General features: G+C 41.5%; 1 protein-coding gene across 1 annotated transcript in view; it reads left to right on the plus strand.

Moving 5' to 3' along the window:
- Positions 1-14,111, plus strand: part of CEP135 (centrosomal protein 135) — an 80,151-nt gene extending 66,040 nt beyond the window's left edge. Inside the window, exons 22-26 of the mRNA XM_006167693.3 lie at positions 2,591-2,800; positions 4,914-5,116; positions 6,176-6,280; positions 8,536-8,649; positions 12,426-14,111. Of these exons, the coding sequence (XP_006167755.1) occupies positions 2,591-2,800; positions 4,914-5,116; positions 6,176-6,280; positions 8,536-8,638 (621 nt within the window). The 3' untranslated portion in view covers positions 8,639-8,649; positions 12,426-14,111. The remainder of the gene's footprint in view (positions 1-2,590; positions 2,801-4,913; positions 5,117-6,175; positions 6,281-8,535; positions 8,650-12,425) is intronic.
- The last annotated feature ends 1,380 nt before the right edge of the window (positions 14,112-15,491 follow it).

A 15,491-nucleotide genomic window follows, 5' to 3' on the forward strand; every position in this document is an offset into this window, starting at 1 on the left:
CCATTTTCTCAGTCTTCGTGGTGGATTTTTCTAGGCCAGCCATTTTCTCTTCTACGTCTGAAATTCTATTTTCTGTATGATCCAGTCTGCTGCTTTTTTGTTGTTGTTGTTTTTTGAGAACTTTCGCTATAGGGCACGTGAACTCACCAGACAGACAGAGAGAGACATAGAGACAGAAAGTGAGAAATCACCCCCCAGGGGGGATGGTCACGCTGCAATCCCTTCTCCTCCATTCTCCTCTCGGGACCCTGGGCACGCACGCACACGCACCTGGCATGAGTTTTAAGCCACCGGGTCTGGGACGTGAACCGTGGTCGACTACGTGGGAGTCCAATTAGCCATTACGCTAACTGCTGGTTCCCTAGTCTGCTTTTAATACTTTCAAGGGAGATTTTGATTTCCTGTATTATAGACTTCATTTCTAACAGTTCCGTTTGACTCTTTTGTAAAGCATGTAATTCTTCTTCTAGATCTTGCAAGAATTTCCTCACCTCCTGGAACTCATCAACTCACCTCCTGGAACTCGTCAACTTCTTTCTCCTTTCTCTTTAGCAGTTCGTTGTCTCTCTTCTCTTCCATCTCAGTTAGCTTCACCATTATGAATGTTCTAAATTCTTTATCAGACATTTCCATGATTTGCATTGAACTGCTTGTCGATGAAGAGGAGTTATTCTTTTCCCTTGGAGGCGAGGTATTTTCTTGCTTTCCCATATTTCTTGTGGTCCTGTGGTGATTTCTTGTCATCTGATGGATGGTGTGCTTCTTTCTAATTCTTGGAGTTCAATCTGAATGTTCAAGAGCAAGCAGAAAGAGGTGATCTGGAATCTTTTGCCGTCCTGTTGTGATTACTGGTGCAGCAGATTCAGTAGACATTGAGGAATGTTAACCCTAATAGTATTTGGATGTTTAGCTACAGTGCCCTTAGATCCATCACGCTAACTTTGTTTGCTGGAGGCTGAATTATCAGTAGAAAATCTTCATTTTTCCTGTCCCCTGAAATGACTACTTTGCAGGAGCCATGAGGAATCCTCTTCTCACGTTCCTTATCTTTTAGTGTACGGCTCTGGGGCATTAAGTACACCCACAGCAGATGTGGTGCCTGGTCAGCCCCATCCTGCCTTCAGGACTTTTTCATCTTCCCCAGCTGAAACTCTCCCCTTTAAACACCAGCTCCCCAGGCTTCTGGGCACCCAGCCCTGACAGCCCCATCCTGCTTTCTGTCCATATGGGTCTAACTACTCTAGGTACTTCACGTAAACGGAGTATGCAGAACTTGTCCTCTGTGGCCGGCTTGTTTTACTTAGCCTTATGGTTTATTTTACCTCAAGGTTCATCCGTGTGCTATCACACATCAGAATTTGATTCTTTTTCTAAGGCTGAGAAATGTTCCATTGTGTGTATGCGCTACATCTTGTTAACTGTTCATTGCTGGGTGGGTCGAAGGAGTTGGGCTTAGGGTTTGTCCCCCAAGAGTAGTGCTGCTGTGAATGTGGGTGTAGAGATACTGTTCAGGCCCTTGCTTTTAGTCCTTCTGGGTGTACATGCAAGTGAAACTACGGGTCATCATGCTGATCTTGTGTTTAACTTTTATAAAACTTTATATTTTCATTTAGTTAGGTTGAATTTAAATATGACTTAAGATACTTGGTTTTAATGTGAACTACATTTTTGAAATTTAGAATTTAACTGAAGACAATTAGGAGCAATAGTATGTGTATTACTTTAAAAGGTGTTATAGTGAGGATTATTTATAAAGGAAAACTGTAATATAACTTTAAAAATCTCTCACATTAGGGGCCAGCAGTTGGCGTAATGGCTATGACACTGGACTCCCATATAGTTCACTGTGGTTCGAGTCCTGGACCTGGTGGCTTAAACTCACACCGGGCGCATGCGCATGTGTGCCCAAGATCCCTAGAGGAGAATGGAGGAGAAGGGATTGTGGTGTGGCCATCCCCCCTGGGGGGTGATTTCTCGCTTTCTGTCTCTCTGTCTCTCTCTGTCTTTCTGGCGAGTGCACGCGCCCTGTAGCAAAAACCTCTGCCAAAAAAAAAACCTCTCACATTCACAATACCCTGGCACACTCGTTACCATCATTCCATGGTTACGTGAGGTACCATTGTTAGTCATTGTGCACATATCCTTCGGGTGAACCTTAAGCAGGCCATCCTGAAATAACTGGCAACTGTCTGAGAGTATTTTTTTTTTTTGAGAGGTTTTTTTTGCTATAGGGTGCGTGCGTTCACCAGGCAGACAGAGACAGAGAGACAGAAAGCGAGAAATTACCCCCCGGGGGGATGGCCACACCGCAATCCCTTCTCCATTCTCCCCTCGGGATCTTGGACACGTGCGCACACACGCCTGGCCTGAGTTTTAAGCCACCGCATCCAGGACACAAACCACGGCCGACTACATGGGAGTCCAGCGACATAGCCATTACGCTAACTGCTGGTCCCTTTCTGAGAGTATTTTAAAATGTGCAGAAATTGGCTCTTATATTTGTTTGAAGTGAGATTGTGTCTGAACATATGCACGCCCCTAAGATGATCGGGCTTCTTAACCTTCCACCTGTTTCTTTTTCCTTTTTCAGCACATAAGTGCACATCATGCATACGAGTCCCAAATCTCGTCAATGGCAAAAACCATGTCTAGGTTAGAAGAGGAGGCCCGACGTCAGGAGGATGAGAAAGCAGCGATATTAAGTGATCTGTCTTCTCTCAGAGAACTTTGCATTAAGCTTGATTCAAGCAAAGATATCATGACCCAACAATTGAATTCCAAAAACCTTGAGTTGGAGAGGGTAAGCGTGAAAGAGAGATCACCTCAGCCCAGTGTGTCCCCGTGTCTCTCACTGTCTCATTGCTCCCGCCACTGCCTGATGTGTCGTGCCCCTTCAGAGTAGTTACTTTTGACTACAGGATTTGGGGGACTTCAAAAAGTTCATGGAAAAATTCATTCTGAAATGTAAGTTTATTTTGGCACAAAAGATCATTTGAAACCCATGCATGCATATTTGTAATATGCATTTTTCGTGAACTTTTTGAAGATGCCACATAAATTCTTTGCTAAGATTTCTCTGGCAAACATGGTGTTGTTTTGTAATACATGCGCATTTAAGATATTATGAATGTTTAAATTATAGATCAAGAGCATATCCTAGTACATTCTTTTTCTTTTTAAAGGTAGGACTTGATCAGTTCAGTTCTTCCTAAATGGAATATTTTTCCTGATTAAAAAATAAAATCTCGGACCAGCAGTTAGCGTAATGGCTATGTCGCTGGACTCCCATGTAGTCGACCGTGGTTCGCATCCCGGACCTGGTGGCTTAAACTCTGGCCAGGCGTGTGTGCATGTGTGCCCAAGATCCCGCGAGGAGAACGGAGAAGGGATTGCGGCGTGGCCATCCCCCTGGGGGGTGACTTCTCACTTTCTGTCTCTGTCTGTCTGACAAGCACATGTGCCCTATAGCAAAAACCTCTCAAAAAAAAAAAAAATCTCAAGGGCCATCAGGTGGCATGGTGGTTAAGGGCACTGGACTCTCACATGGCCGACTACAGTTCAAGTCCTGGACCTGGCAGCTTGCTTTCTCACTTTTCTTCTCTTTCTCTCGGTTACTCTGTCCTTCCCTGGTCAAATCTAAAGAAAGAGAGAATGAGAGGGAGAAAGGAAAGAAGAAAAGGGAAGAAAAGGAAGGAAGGAAGTTAAATAATTCTTTAAAAAACAAAATCTCAAGGCATTTCAATCATGTTTAATGAAACAAGTTTGCTTAGCTAGAACTTCCCATTCCCCAACAGGCATTGCTTTAAACAGCCTACTGTGTGTTGTCAAACATGGTGTTTACAGGCCCAGCATTGTGCTACGTGCAGCCACAGTGCTGTGTTCCAGAGACTGGGATCACATGGGATGCCCAGGTTCAGGTTCAGGTTCAGGGCCAACCAAAGGCTGCTGTGCACTTGTAACCCAGTGACTCAGGAGGCTGAGGCAGAAGGATCAGGAGCTCAAGGCTGGCCTGGGCAACAAAGCAAGGCCCTATCTAAAAGAGTTGAATAGGCCAGCTGGTGGCATGGTAGTTAAGGCAGCTGGATCCTACATGGCCAACTGCATGGTTCAAGTCCCAGACCTAGCAGCTTGAAAAACACACTTGTGTGTGCCCAAAATCCCACAAGAAGAAATGGAAGAGTGAGGATTTCTGTGTGACGATCCCCCATGGGGAGGAGGGTGCTGTCTCTCTTCCTTCTCTGTTGTCTCTCTCCAGTGGATGTATGTGCCCTGTAATGGAAATTTTATTTTAAATAATAAACAACTAGGCGTAGTGGCACATGCCTGTAATCCCAGCTGGGAGGCCCAAGCAGAGGATCACAACAGTGAGACCTACCTTAACAGCACCAAAGTGGGGGGTCTGTTTTCACTCATCCAAAATCAAGAGGTATTTTTGAAAGTTTATGAGAAAATTAGTGTTTTGAGAAAGCTATGCATGCATTTCAAAATGTTTTAGTTTTTATCTGTTACTTTAATTCTGTTTTTCTACTAAGTTTTTGAAGTTCCCTCATGAAATACTGGCTTTAGTCTTGTAAGAGTAATTGGTAGACTCACACGTGTCCTGTTACTGACAGGGCGACTGCATGGTAGGGTGTTATGCTAATGGCCCTCTCTGGACATGGAAGCATGAATGAAAGCAGGTTGAGGGGTGGAATAGGTCTTAAAGCCAAATGTGCCCTTAGTAAAAATACCAAAGATTAATTTGAAAATAAGGTGTTTTTCTTACAGTTAGATGGCTCAAAACTCTTAAACCAATCACCAGAATGAAGCAACTGATGAGTGTGTAGCTCTGCAGGGCTGTATTGTCAGATAAATAATGTTTCAGAGTAAGTTTAAAATTATACTGAAATAATCTTCCTTTGTATTTCCTGTAGGCTGTGGCGGAATTAGAAAATGTAAAAGCGGAATCAGACCTATTAAAAAAACAGCTGTCAAATGAAAGACATACTATTAAAAACCTTGAATCATTGTTGGCTACCAATAGAGATAAAGAATTTCATTCTCATTTAACCTCCCACGAGAAGGATACAGAAATTCAGCTCCTTAAAGAGAAGTTAGCCCTTTCTGAAAGCAAATTGTAAGTATTGTAAATAAACCTGTGCAAGGAAAATAGCTTGTCAAAAATAATTTTTTAATTTTTTTGAGGGAAAGAAAAGCCTGAGCGAAGAGTGGTGCAAAGTCAAAATATTTGACTTCTGTGTCTGCCGCTTTGGGAACATGCAGGAGTGGCTCAGGAGGGTCATTGTGTTTGGAAAATGCAGGCCTGTTGCCTTCACTACCCAGGTGGTACCCTGGGAGCGGGCTAGAAGCGTGAACCATAGGAAAGCGCGTCTGTTTCAGAAGTGGCCAGAGCAGTCAGTGAGAGACAGCTTTTCAGGATGGGGAGAGCTGGCTGTGTCTCATCCTGTGGATGAAGAGAAAGGGACGAGGTCCGACCCCATGAGTGTGCACCACTCCTCCCTGGTCTCTGCTTAGAGGAGAGAAGTTTGGGGGCCAGGTGGACTGGTTACTGTGCTGGACTTCAACTTGGCCAATTGCAGTTGAAGTCCTGGACCTAGTGGCTTGAAAGTCATGCTGGGCACATGTCCACGCATGCACAAAATCCCTAGAGGAGATGAGAGGAGCAGAGATTGCAGTCCTTCTCACTGTCTATCTCTGCCCAGCAAACACATGCGTCCTATGGCAAAAACCTTGGGGGAAAATAAGAGAATAGAGAATTGCAGGCACATTTGTTGGAAGAGGAGTGGGTGGTACAAGTGGAAGAATGAGCTTTTAAAAGGGGTTAAAAATATTTCTCTCTGTGAAATACAAATCAAGAAAGAGCCAATGAAGACACTTTCTGTCTTGGTGTGATGTTCCATGTCTTGGGTAAATTTGTGTCGTTAGCACTGCTTTGGTAACTAGCATATATCAGAAGCTCAATAAATGTTAGTTAAATAAGCCAGAATAATAAAGAGGAAACTGTGATAGACACTCCAAAAGGCTGAGGAATTGTTAAAGGTCTTGATTTCCCCTTTCTCTATCATTAAACATCATTTCTATTTGTGCTAACTAATTTTTCAAAAATCTATAGCACTCGACTCTATAAAACAGGACATTTGTTATTTTTTTTTAATTCTTTTGTTTTGTTTTAAAGAACTAGTCAAAGCCGTGAAAACACCATGCTTCGAAATAAAGTGGCACAATTCCAAACAGATTACGATGCTCTGAAAAGGCAAATTTCAACTGAAAGATATGAACGGTGAGAAAACGATGTTGGCATTAGACAGTGTTTTTATATTCCCTGTCCCATTCCAAAAAGGATTTAATATGGCTTACAAATAGCAGGCTTGTTTTTTTTTTTTTTTTTCTAGCAGCATTAATTAATAGCAAAACAGATTTCTTCCTTAAAAGACAGCAAGTATTATGGATGATAACATTCCCATAATAAATAAATAGCAAATGTTACATGAATGTTTTCTATTAGTAGTCCTCAAGGAAAAATGAGGGCATTATTTCAAAAGGTATATATAGGAAATAACACGGCAATCCCCAAGGACCCCATAATATGACCCAAATAGAAAACTCCAAATACAAATCATAAAAATACTGGAGGGGGGGGCCGGCAGGTTGCATGGTGGTTAAGAGCGCTGGACTCCCACATGGCTGACTGCATTTCGAGTCCCAGACCTGGTAGCTTGCTTTCTCATTCTCTCTCTCTCTCTCTCTCTCTCTCTCTCTCTTGTTCTATCCCTCTCTGGTCAAATTTTTAAAAAATAAATAAGTAAATAAAATTAATAAATAAAGTTAAATAAAATAATTATTTTTTAAAATTATGATGGTGGTGCTCATAGGAGCGATTAAAACATGTGTGCCAGATAGTATGTGTGTGTCTGATCGATCCTGTCAGGGATCCACTGTGATGCCTGTAATTGAGGTCCAGACAGTAAATGGCAAGGCCAAGACTGAGGCCCAGGCAGGTCTGTCTGTCCTGCAGCTTGTAGGCTGAGCATGTCCAGTATATTCCGTACAGCTTGATCATTTTCATACTCAGATTTTGGCTTATTTGTTTTATGTTGAAAAACTTTATGAGACTCGCTTTAAGAATTAAAACTGAAGTTTAATTTGCAAATTAATTGTCAGTTTACTTTCCTTCCATTACTGTTTCCTCCTATATTAAAACTGGACTTCAGTATTCCTGAGATTGCATTCTCTGATAGTGTCCAAAAGCTGATTAGGTCAGGGCTGAAGAGTTCAGTAAAAGAAGTAAGGAAAGGTCATCTAGGTAGCAAGAGAACCCAGAGATGGTGGTGGCATTAGAGCCAAAGTGGCCGACAGCACCAGAGGCCAGAAGAGCCGTCAGGCCAGGCATTTGCCTACCAGCATGTGGACATTAATCTGTAAGAATATGTTAACGTGTTGGCTGTAATTTTTTTCTTACATTTTAAAACATAAAAAAGAAAAGTAAAAAGAGCTTCAAGTTCTTCCTTTCAGAGTCACTAGTGGCATGTTCGAGTTTAACCTCTAGCTGTGCATACACGTGGTATCTTACTGTTTTGTTTTTTTTTTTATTTTTTTAAGAATTACTTTAATGGGACCAGCAGTTGACATAATGGCTATGATGCTAGACTCTCCCATGTGGTCAACTGCAGTTTGAGTCCCAGGCCTGGTGGCTTAAACTCATGCCAGGCATGTGTGTGTGCACGTGCCTAAGAATCCCTAGAGGAGAATGGAGGAGAAGGGATTGTGGTGTGGCCATCGCCCCAGGGGATGATTTCTTGCTTTCTGTCTCTTTTAAATTGGCTCTAAGGAATGTGTGCTGACCAGAGTGAGAGAAAGAGGGAAAGTACGAAAGCAAGCCACCAGGTCTAGGACTCGAACCACAGTCGGCCAAGTAGGAGTCCAGCACCTTAACCACCACTCCGCCTGCTGGCCTGGTATCCTACATTTTTTCATTAAATATATTGTGAGCATTTTGCTTCTAAAATATTATTTTAATGATTACTTATTATTCCAACATAGTTATGCCATAATTGTTTTTGAACCATCTCTTCTAATGTATATTCTTTTCATTAAAATATTTTATTACAACTTAAAAATTGTACAAAGGCAGGCCAGCAGGTGGTATGGAGGTGAAGGCTCTGGATCCCATATGCATGATTCAAATCCCACACACAGTGGTTTGAAAATCACTCTGGGTGTTTGTGCATTTATGCCCAAAGTCCCAGAAAGAGGGTGGAGAAGGATGGCAGTGTGGCCATCCCCCCAAGGGGGTAATTTCTCTCTCTCTCTCTATCTGTCCCTCTCTGGAGAGCACATGTACCCTATAGCAAAAATAAAAACAAAACAAAACCAACAACATTTGTACAAAGACATAGGATTTAAATCTAGTTTAAAACTAATTAATTTAGTAAAAATTGTTAAATTAACAGTGATAGCACCTTATACTTGCACGCGACTTTTTAGTTTTTTCCTGCTACTTGTATTTAATCTCTCTCGTTTGATCTTTACCAACAGAGAACGAGCGATCCAAGAAATGCGTCGACATGGTCTTCCCACACCACCCCTTAGTTCTACTCTGAAGTCTCCTTCAAGTTCTCCCGAACATATAGATGTGTAATTATCAGAAAAGTATGTATGTAACACTAGGATAAGCAAAACTATAGTAGTGAAAATTCAGAAAATAACTATTTGCGTCAGGGGAGGGGAGATTGCCTAGAAACATGTTCAAGAGAAATTCCTGGAGTAGGAGTCTGGAAATATTCTGCATTTGGGTGCTGATGGTGATTGCATAGGTATATACAATTGTTAAAAACTCATTAAACCAGGGGCCAGCAGGTCACATGGTAGTTAAGGCACTGGACTCCCGGCTGGCCGACTATGGTTTGTGTCCCAGACTTGATGACTTGAAAATCATGCCAAGTGTGTGTGCGTGTGTGCCCAAAATCCCAGGAGAAGAATGGAAAGAGACTGTGCCGTGGTCCTCCCTTCTAGGGAGTGGTTTCTTACTTCCCTCTCACTTCTCTCTCTGGCTCTCTCCAGTAAGTTCATGTGCCGTATGGCAAAAACCTTAAGAAAAAAAAAAAAATCATTAAACTGAACATCTACATGCATTTTAATGTATATAATTCCTAACTGCATTTAAAAAGAGAAGGAATCTGCAGTAAAAAGTTAAATGGAAATGATATAACAGAAGGAAGTATTTGTCAAATTGCCAGGTTCAAGGTACAAATAATAGGTGCTAAAACTGTGGACAGAGACATGAAAATAGGAATGCACTTGGCACAGTAGACTCAGTGTGGCAGGAATGGCAGGCTATAGGGCGTCAGGAGGAGGAAAGTGGTATGGAAGGTGGAGTGGGGTGAGTAGAGTATATTGAATTGGGGTTATTTTAGAGATTGAAAACATGATTCCCTATGTCCTAGGGAGCCATCAGGGGACCTCCTGTGTGTGGGAGGGATTAAGAAAAAAGAACAAAGGACCAGCAGTTAGCATAATGGATATGTCATTGGGTTCCCATGTAGTCGACCATGGTTCAAGTCCCAGGCCTGGTGGCTTAAACTCATGCCGGGTGCATGTGCATGCATGCCCAAGATCCCCAGAGGAGAATGGAGGAGAAGGGATTGCGGCATGGCCATCCCCCGGGGGGTGATTTTTCGCTTTCTCTCTGTCTCTCTCTGTCTTTCTGGCAAGCACACACACCCTATGGCAAAAAACTCTCAAAAAAAAAAAAAACTAGAGGCAGAGAGACCATATGATTCAGTTCAGGATCAGTATTACACTCGAAAACTAAAACTTCAAAGTTTTTTGCTATAGGGTACATGTTCTTACCAGAGAAACAGGGAAAGTGAGAATGCATTCCCTGGGGAGATGGCCATGCCACAGTCCCTTCTCCATTCTTCCCTTGGGATTTTGGGCATGCACACACGTGCACTGGGGATGTTTTTCAAGGAGTCAAAATGAGTAGTCAGCCATGTGGGAATCCAGTCCTTCACCACCACGCCACTTACTGGCCTACTAGGGCTTCCTTTTTTAAAATAAATTACACGTACAGAAAAGTACCATGTCGTAGGTGTACAGCTTAACGACCTTCCACACTGAACACAACTATGTGATCTCCCACGTCAAGGAACACCTTCTTGGGCTTCCTGCTCTGGAAGCAACTGTCCTGACTGTTAAAAGCTTAGCTTCTTTTAGCCTGCTTTTGGCCATTCTGTAGGTGAAATCATGTTTCTGGCTTCTGTCCTCGTGCTACGTTTGTGAGATTAACAGCATACACACAGTACATGGTCATGTGACCGGTAGGTTGCTCCATCTGGTTGCTTCATCTATTGCACGATGAAATATGACGGGGGGCACCAGATGGCACAATGGTTATGTCACTGGGCTCCCACATAATCAGTCATGGTTATTTAACTTCATTTCTTTAACAATAAAATTTAATTTGACCAGAGAGGGACAGAGAGAAAGTGAGAAAGCAAGCCACCAGGTCCGGGACTCAGACCACGGTCAGCCATGTGGGAGTCCAGCATCCTTAACCACCATGCCTCCTGCTGGTTCCAGTAAAATAATTCTTAAAAAAAAAAGAAAAAGAAAAACAGAAATACGAGGACATGAACTTACCAAGATCCATTTACTCATCCCTCTGTGGACAGGCGTTCGGTATTTTCCGCTGGGGGCTCTTACAAACAGTGTGGTGGATGCACACTCGGAGCGAAATTGCTGGGTCACTGGCCGTGCATCTGCTCACACTTTGCTAGATAAGGCTGAACCTCTTTCTAGAGCAGTTGTAGAGAGTTTGGACACATTTGACCAAAGAAGGGTCCAGGGACTGCTGATTCGCTGGAGATGGAAATGAAAGGGAAAGAAGCATGAGTCAGACCCAGGAGTTAGCGGTGACGGCGGACAGTGCAGACTCACTAACAAAAATAGTTACCTCGGCCCTTTTTGAAATGCATGCTTCTCTGTGTGTTTTTAATAGAAGTGTGTGAACGATAATTAGACGTTCCTCGATGACTCGGAATCGCCTTCCGAGCAGCAGCTCTGTGTTGGGCGTCACCACGCTGGCCCTGTGTGTGTAGAGCTTAGGTTTAAATGGCTCCTGACTATTGTGCTTTTGCTTCTGACTTTGTCTGATTAAAACACTTATTTTCCTCTCACTTCGAGGCCCACTTCTAAGCGCCCGCTGCAGTCATGACGTCCTCACAACTTGCGAGCTGCCTTGTCATGGCGATGCCCTCCGTTATGGAGCCTGGCTCGGTGCGAACGAGGGTCTGTGGGCCAGCCCACCCGCTGCCTCCTTTTATGAAGGAAGCTATTAGAGCATAGCCTCGAGCGCAGCCCTTGTTCACACGTCCTCCCCGACTGCTTTCTGCAGTGGCAGAATCGAGTGGTTGGGACAGACCCAGTGGCTCACAAATCTGAGGTGTTTCTTCCTTGGCTTTTCACCCATGTAGCCTCTGGGAATCTCAACTGTACACCTGTAGAAAATGAGAACGAACGGCAGATAATTCCTTGGTTTTATGAAAATAGGCTTGACAGGACCGGCAGGTGGCATGGTAGTTGGGGCACTGAACTCCCACATGGTCAGCTACGGTTCAACACTCAGACTTGGCAGCTTGCTTTCTCACTTTTCCTCTGTCTCTCTCTGGTCAAATTTAAATAATAAATAAAATTAATTTAATTATTAAAAAGAAAAGCATTGTAAAATAACTTCCTTTTCAACCACAGTCGAGTTAACTAACTACAGCTTAAAAAATGTAAAAAACAAATATGCATGTTAAGATGTTTGACATACTTAAAAGTTAAATAAATGCAACTCAAGGCGGTGATGAAATTGCATTATTTGCTACATTCAATTACAAAAAATAAAAGATTATAAAGAAAATAGGCTTGTATTTATAGATTCCCTAAAAGGGTCTCAGGGACTCAGGGGACCCCCACTGCACTTTAAGAACCAGTGATAGAGGGACCAGCCAGTGGCATAATGGTTAAAGCTCTGTGCCCCTACATGGCTGACCATGGTTCAAGTCCTGGATGCCTGAAACACGCTGGACGTATGTACAAAACCTAAGAGGAGAATGGAGACGTGATTGCAGTATGGCCATCCCCTGAGGGGTGGTTTTTCACTTTTTTTCTGTCTCTGGTTAGCGCACACACCCCTACAGCAGAAATCCCCCCCACACTCCAGAAAATACAGAAAAGTATAACGATACCAAAGTAGCCTTTTTAAAAAGCATAGAATAGTACTTATTAAATATAAGTGGATTTAGCGCATCAGGTTTGCTAGAAACTACACTTCTGTTTAAAACATTTATTTAATTTCATTTTTTTTGGTGAATATATTGAGTAACTTCATTTATCATGTTTCCCTTAACCCATGATCCCCCTCCCTTTCCGAATAACAGCCCTCCCTGAGCTCGTGCGGATTTGTAAAAGAGCAGAGCGGTGTGGAATACATGAAGCAGCTGCTGAAAATCATGAACGTTGACGCAGATTCTACCTCTGTCAGCTTTTCTTTAAATCAGTGAATATTTATTTGTAAAAGTTTGGTTTGAAAGAGCTATATTTATGTATATGTTTTAGTATATATGACAAAACAAAATATGTATTAATAGTGTTTTTCTGATACTATATCTGTATTTTTATTATTCCTGACTTGGATGACTCCTCCAAGTGTGTTTATCTTGTGCATTAATATAATGTATGGTTCACATTATGCCGTAATAATATATTTCTAATGAGCTGGTATGTAAATACTCTTACATCACTTGATTCGGAAGCCTTCTTAGTTTTCATGCCTGTGTATAACTCATATCTCAGCATATTCACACTTCTCACCTTTATGCTGTGCTATTATGCTTAACTTTTTGTTCCTCAATCTAAAATGAATTACATTCGTCTGTCATCAAGGGGGATGTATTCAGGTCTAGTTAATGTAATAGCAGAGGTCATGATAAAGAATGAATACTGTGTACAAGTTCTTATTGCCAGCTGAAGAGCTAGCTGGGGGAGACCCATGTATCTCTTTATACATTAGATTATTCTGCTTCTCCCGTGGACTGTTCACATACTACAAATCCTACCACAATCAAACTAAAAGCTATATTCAGAGCTTTACTTATAAAACAATAGAACAGAAATTTGGGTCATTTTTTTTAATAAATGAAATTCTTCACTGTATTAGTCTAATCAGAGTATATGAAATAAATATAGTAAAATAATTTTGTTAAAATTTCAATATACATTCAATAATAATATTTTGCATCTGAACCTATATGTTGTAATTTAACAGTCTTCCAGAATAGCATGTAAATTGAAAACAGCTTTTTACAATTAATTTTCAGAGTTGTAATTTTAAAGAGTTTAGATGTATACATCTATTAATAAAAGAGCAGAAGTACAAAATAGAATGTCAGATACAAATATTAATCGTGTTTGAACCATACACATTTAGAGAAAATCCTATTCTTAGTAGATATCATTATGATTGAAAAAGAACTTAAAAATCTAACAGAGAAAAGTGAAAAACCAATTGCTTACATTTGTTTCCTCGTGTGTGTGTGTGTGTGTGTGTGTGTGTGTGTGTGCGCGCGCGAGCGCTTAGAGGTGGACAGTGCTCTTCTCTGAAACTGTGTGCCTTCTGTGTCCAGGTTCTGCCTTGGGGTGGGACGGCTTTACTTTTCCAACATCTTCGCGGTTTTTATCTATCTGTCATCTACTTTGCGTGACTTTGTGTGACTTTGTGTATTGTAGCAAAAATACAAGAGAATTGAAACTATTTGCAATGTCATACGGAAAAATCTTTTAATAAACATATGTAAATGAAATAAAAAATGTTTGTCCCCACCTTCCCCCCTCAAAGCAACAGCAAGACCTATTTTGTTAGATATTATATTTTTAATGTTTTCTATAATTAAAAAATGTATACCTTGCAGTAATTGTTATTTTCATAACCTTTATACTACACTTTTTAAAAACTAATTTTTTCTTAAGATACTGAATGTCTTGACCTTTTATACATGTTTTCCATTTTGTTTTAAATAATTTAAAATTATGGAGCTTGACAAAGATTTTCCAATAAACTTTCCAGACAATTTATTTTATAAATAGTCTTTCATAATTTTATATTAGCAATATTCTTAATTCTAAACTTAATTAAAATTTATTTAAATTGGTCTTTGTCATGGTGGAATATGGGGAAATCCCTGAATTTAAGTAGCAGGCACTTTTAATACTGACTCACAAGTATTTCCATTTAGTTCAAAATATGCGAAAGGAAGTCAAACTTGACATTCGTTTTTTTCATCCACAAAACAGTGAACCCCTGTGCGTGCGCGTACCCGGTTTTCTCGTTTGCAGGTGCTCTTTGTTGGGATGGTGAATGACCATTCGACTGCCCTCCTGCCCTGCCTGGCTGCAGCTCGTCTTACCTGACCACACACTTGCCCCCCCATCCTTAGATTTTAGCGCTGTGGCTCACTGTCTACCGTGCTGCCGTCGATTCTAGCAGTTGAAGGTCAGTATCGTCTTGGACAATGGTAACTGGTCAGATCTGCACACTTCCGGGAATTTTAACAAAAAGTGGATGTGTGAATGCCTACACCAGACCAAATCGGTTAGCATCGTTGTGACCGAGTTGTGGTCTTACTTCTTTGTTGTTTTCTTTCTTACAATTTTCAGTTTAGGTCCTCTAGGTTATTCTAATGTGCAGCAGTGGTGAACAATTCTAATTTTAAAAACAGACCTGAGGGGCCAGCAGGTGGCATGGTGATGACGGCGCTGGATACTCCCACATGGCTGACCACTGTTCACATCCTGGACCTGGACGCTTGCTTTCTCGCTTTCCTTCTGTTGTGTGTGTGTCTCTCTCTGGTCAAATTAAAATAAATAAATGAATAATTCTTTAAATAAAAAAAAACGGACCTGGGGTAGCAGGTAGCTGAGGAGCTGGACTTCCACATAGCCGACTACGGCTCGAGTCTGAGCTTGTTTTCTCACTTTCCCCCTTTCTCAGTCTCTCTGTTAAGTTCATACACTCTATAGCAAAATTTTAGAAATAATAGATAATTGTTTAAAAAAATAAAAAAACAGACCAACCAAATTGATTTTCTGACCTACTAATGGAACTCAATGTATTGGTTTTTTTGTTTGTTTTTTGGTTTTTGTTTTTTTTTTGAGAGGTTTTTGCTAAACGGTGTGTGCACTTGCTAGACAGAGAGACAGAAAGCAAGAAATCACCCCCCAGGGGGGATGGCCACGCTGCAATCCCTTCTCCGTTCTCCTCTTGGAATCTTGGGCACGCACACACACGCGCCCAGCGTGAGTTTAAGCCACCGAGTCTAGGAATCAAACTGCTGTTGACTACATGGGAGTCCAGCGACATAGCCATTATGCTAACTGCCGGTCCCAAAAGTCATAAAATTCTATTTTAACAGTTCAATTTCATGTAATTAATCTCTCTTCTGTTGTGA

The sequence above is a fragment of the Tupaia chinensis genome, unplaced genomic scaffold (assembly GCF_000334495.1).
Source record: "Tupaia chinensis unplaced genomic scaffold, TupChi_1.0 Scaffold144982_1, whole genome shotgun sequence".
NCBI lineage: Eukaryota > Metazoa > Chordata > Mammalia > Scandentia > Tupaiidae > Tupaia > Tupaia belangeri.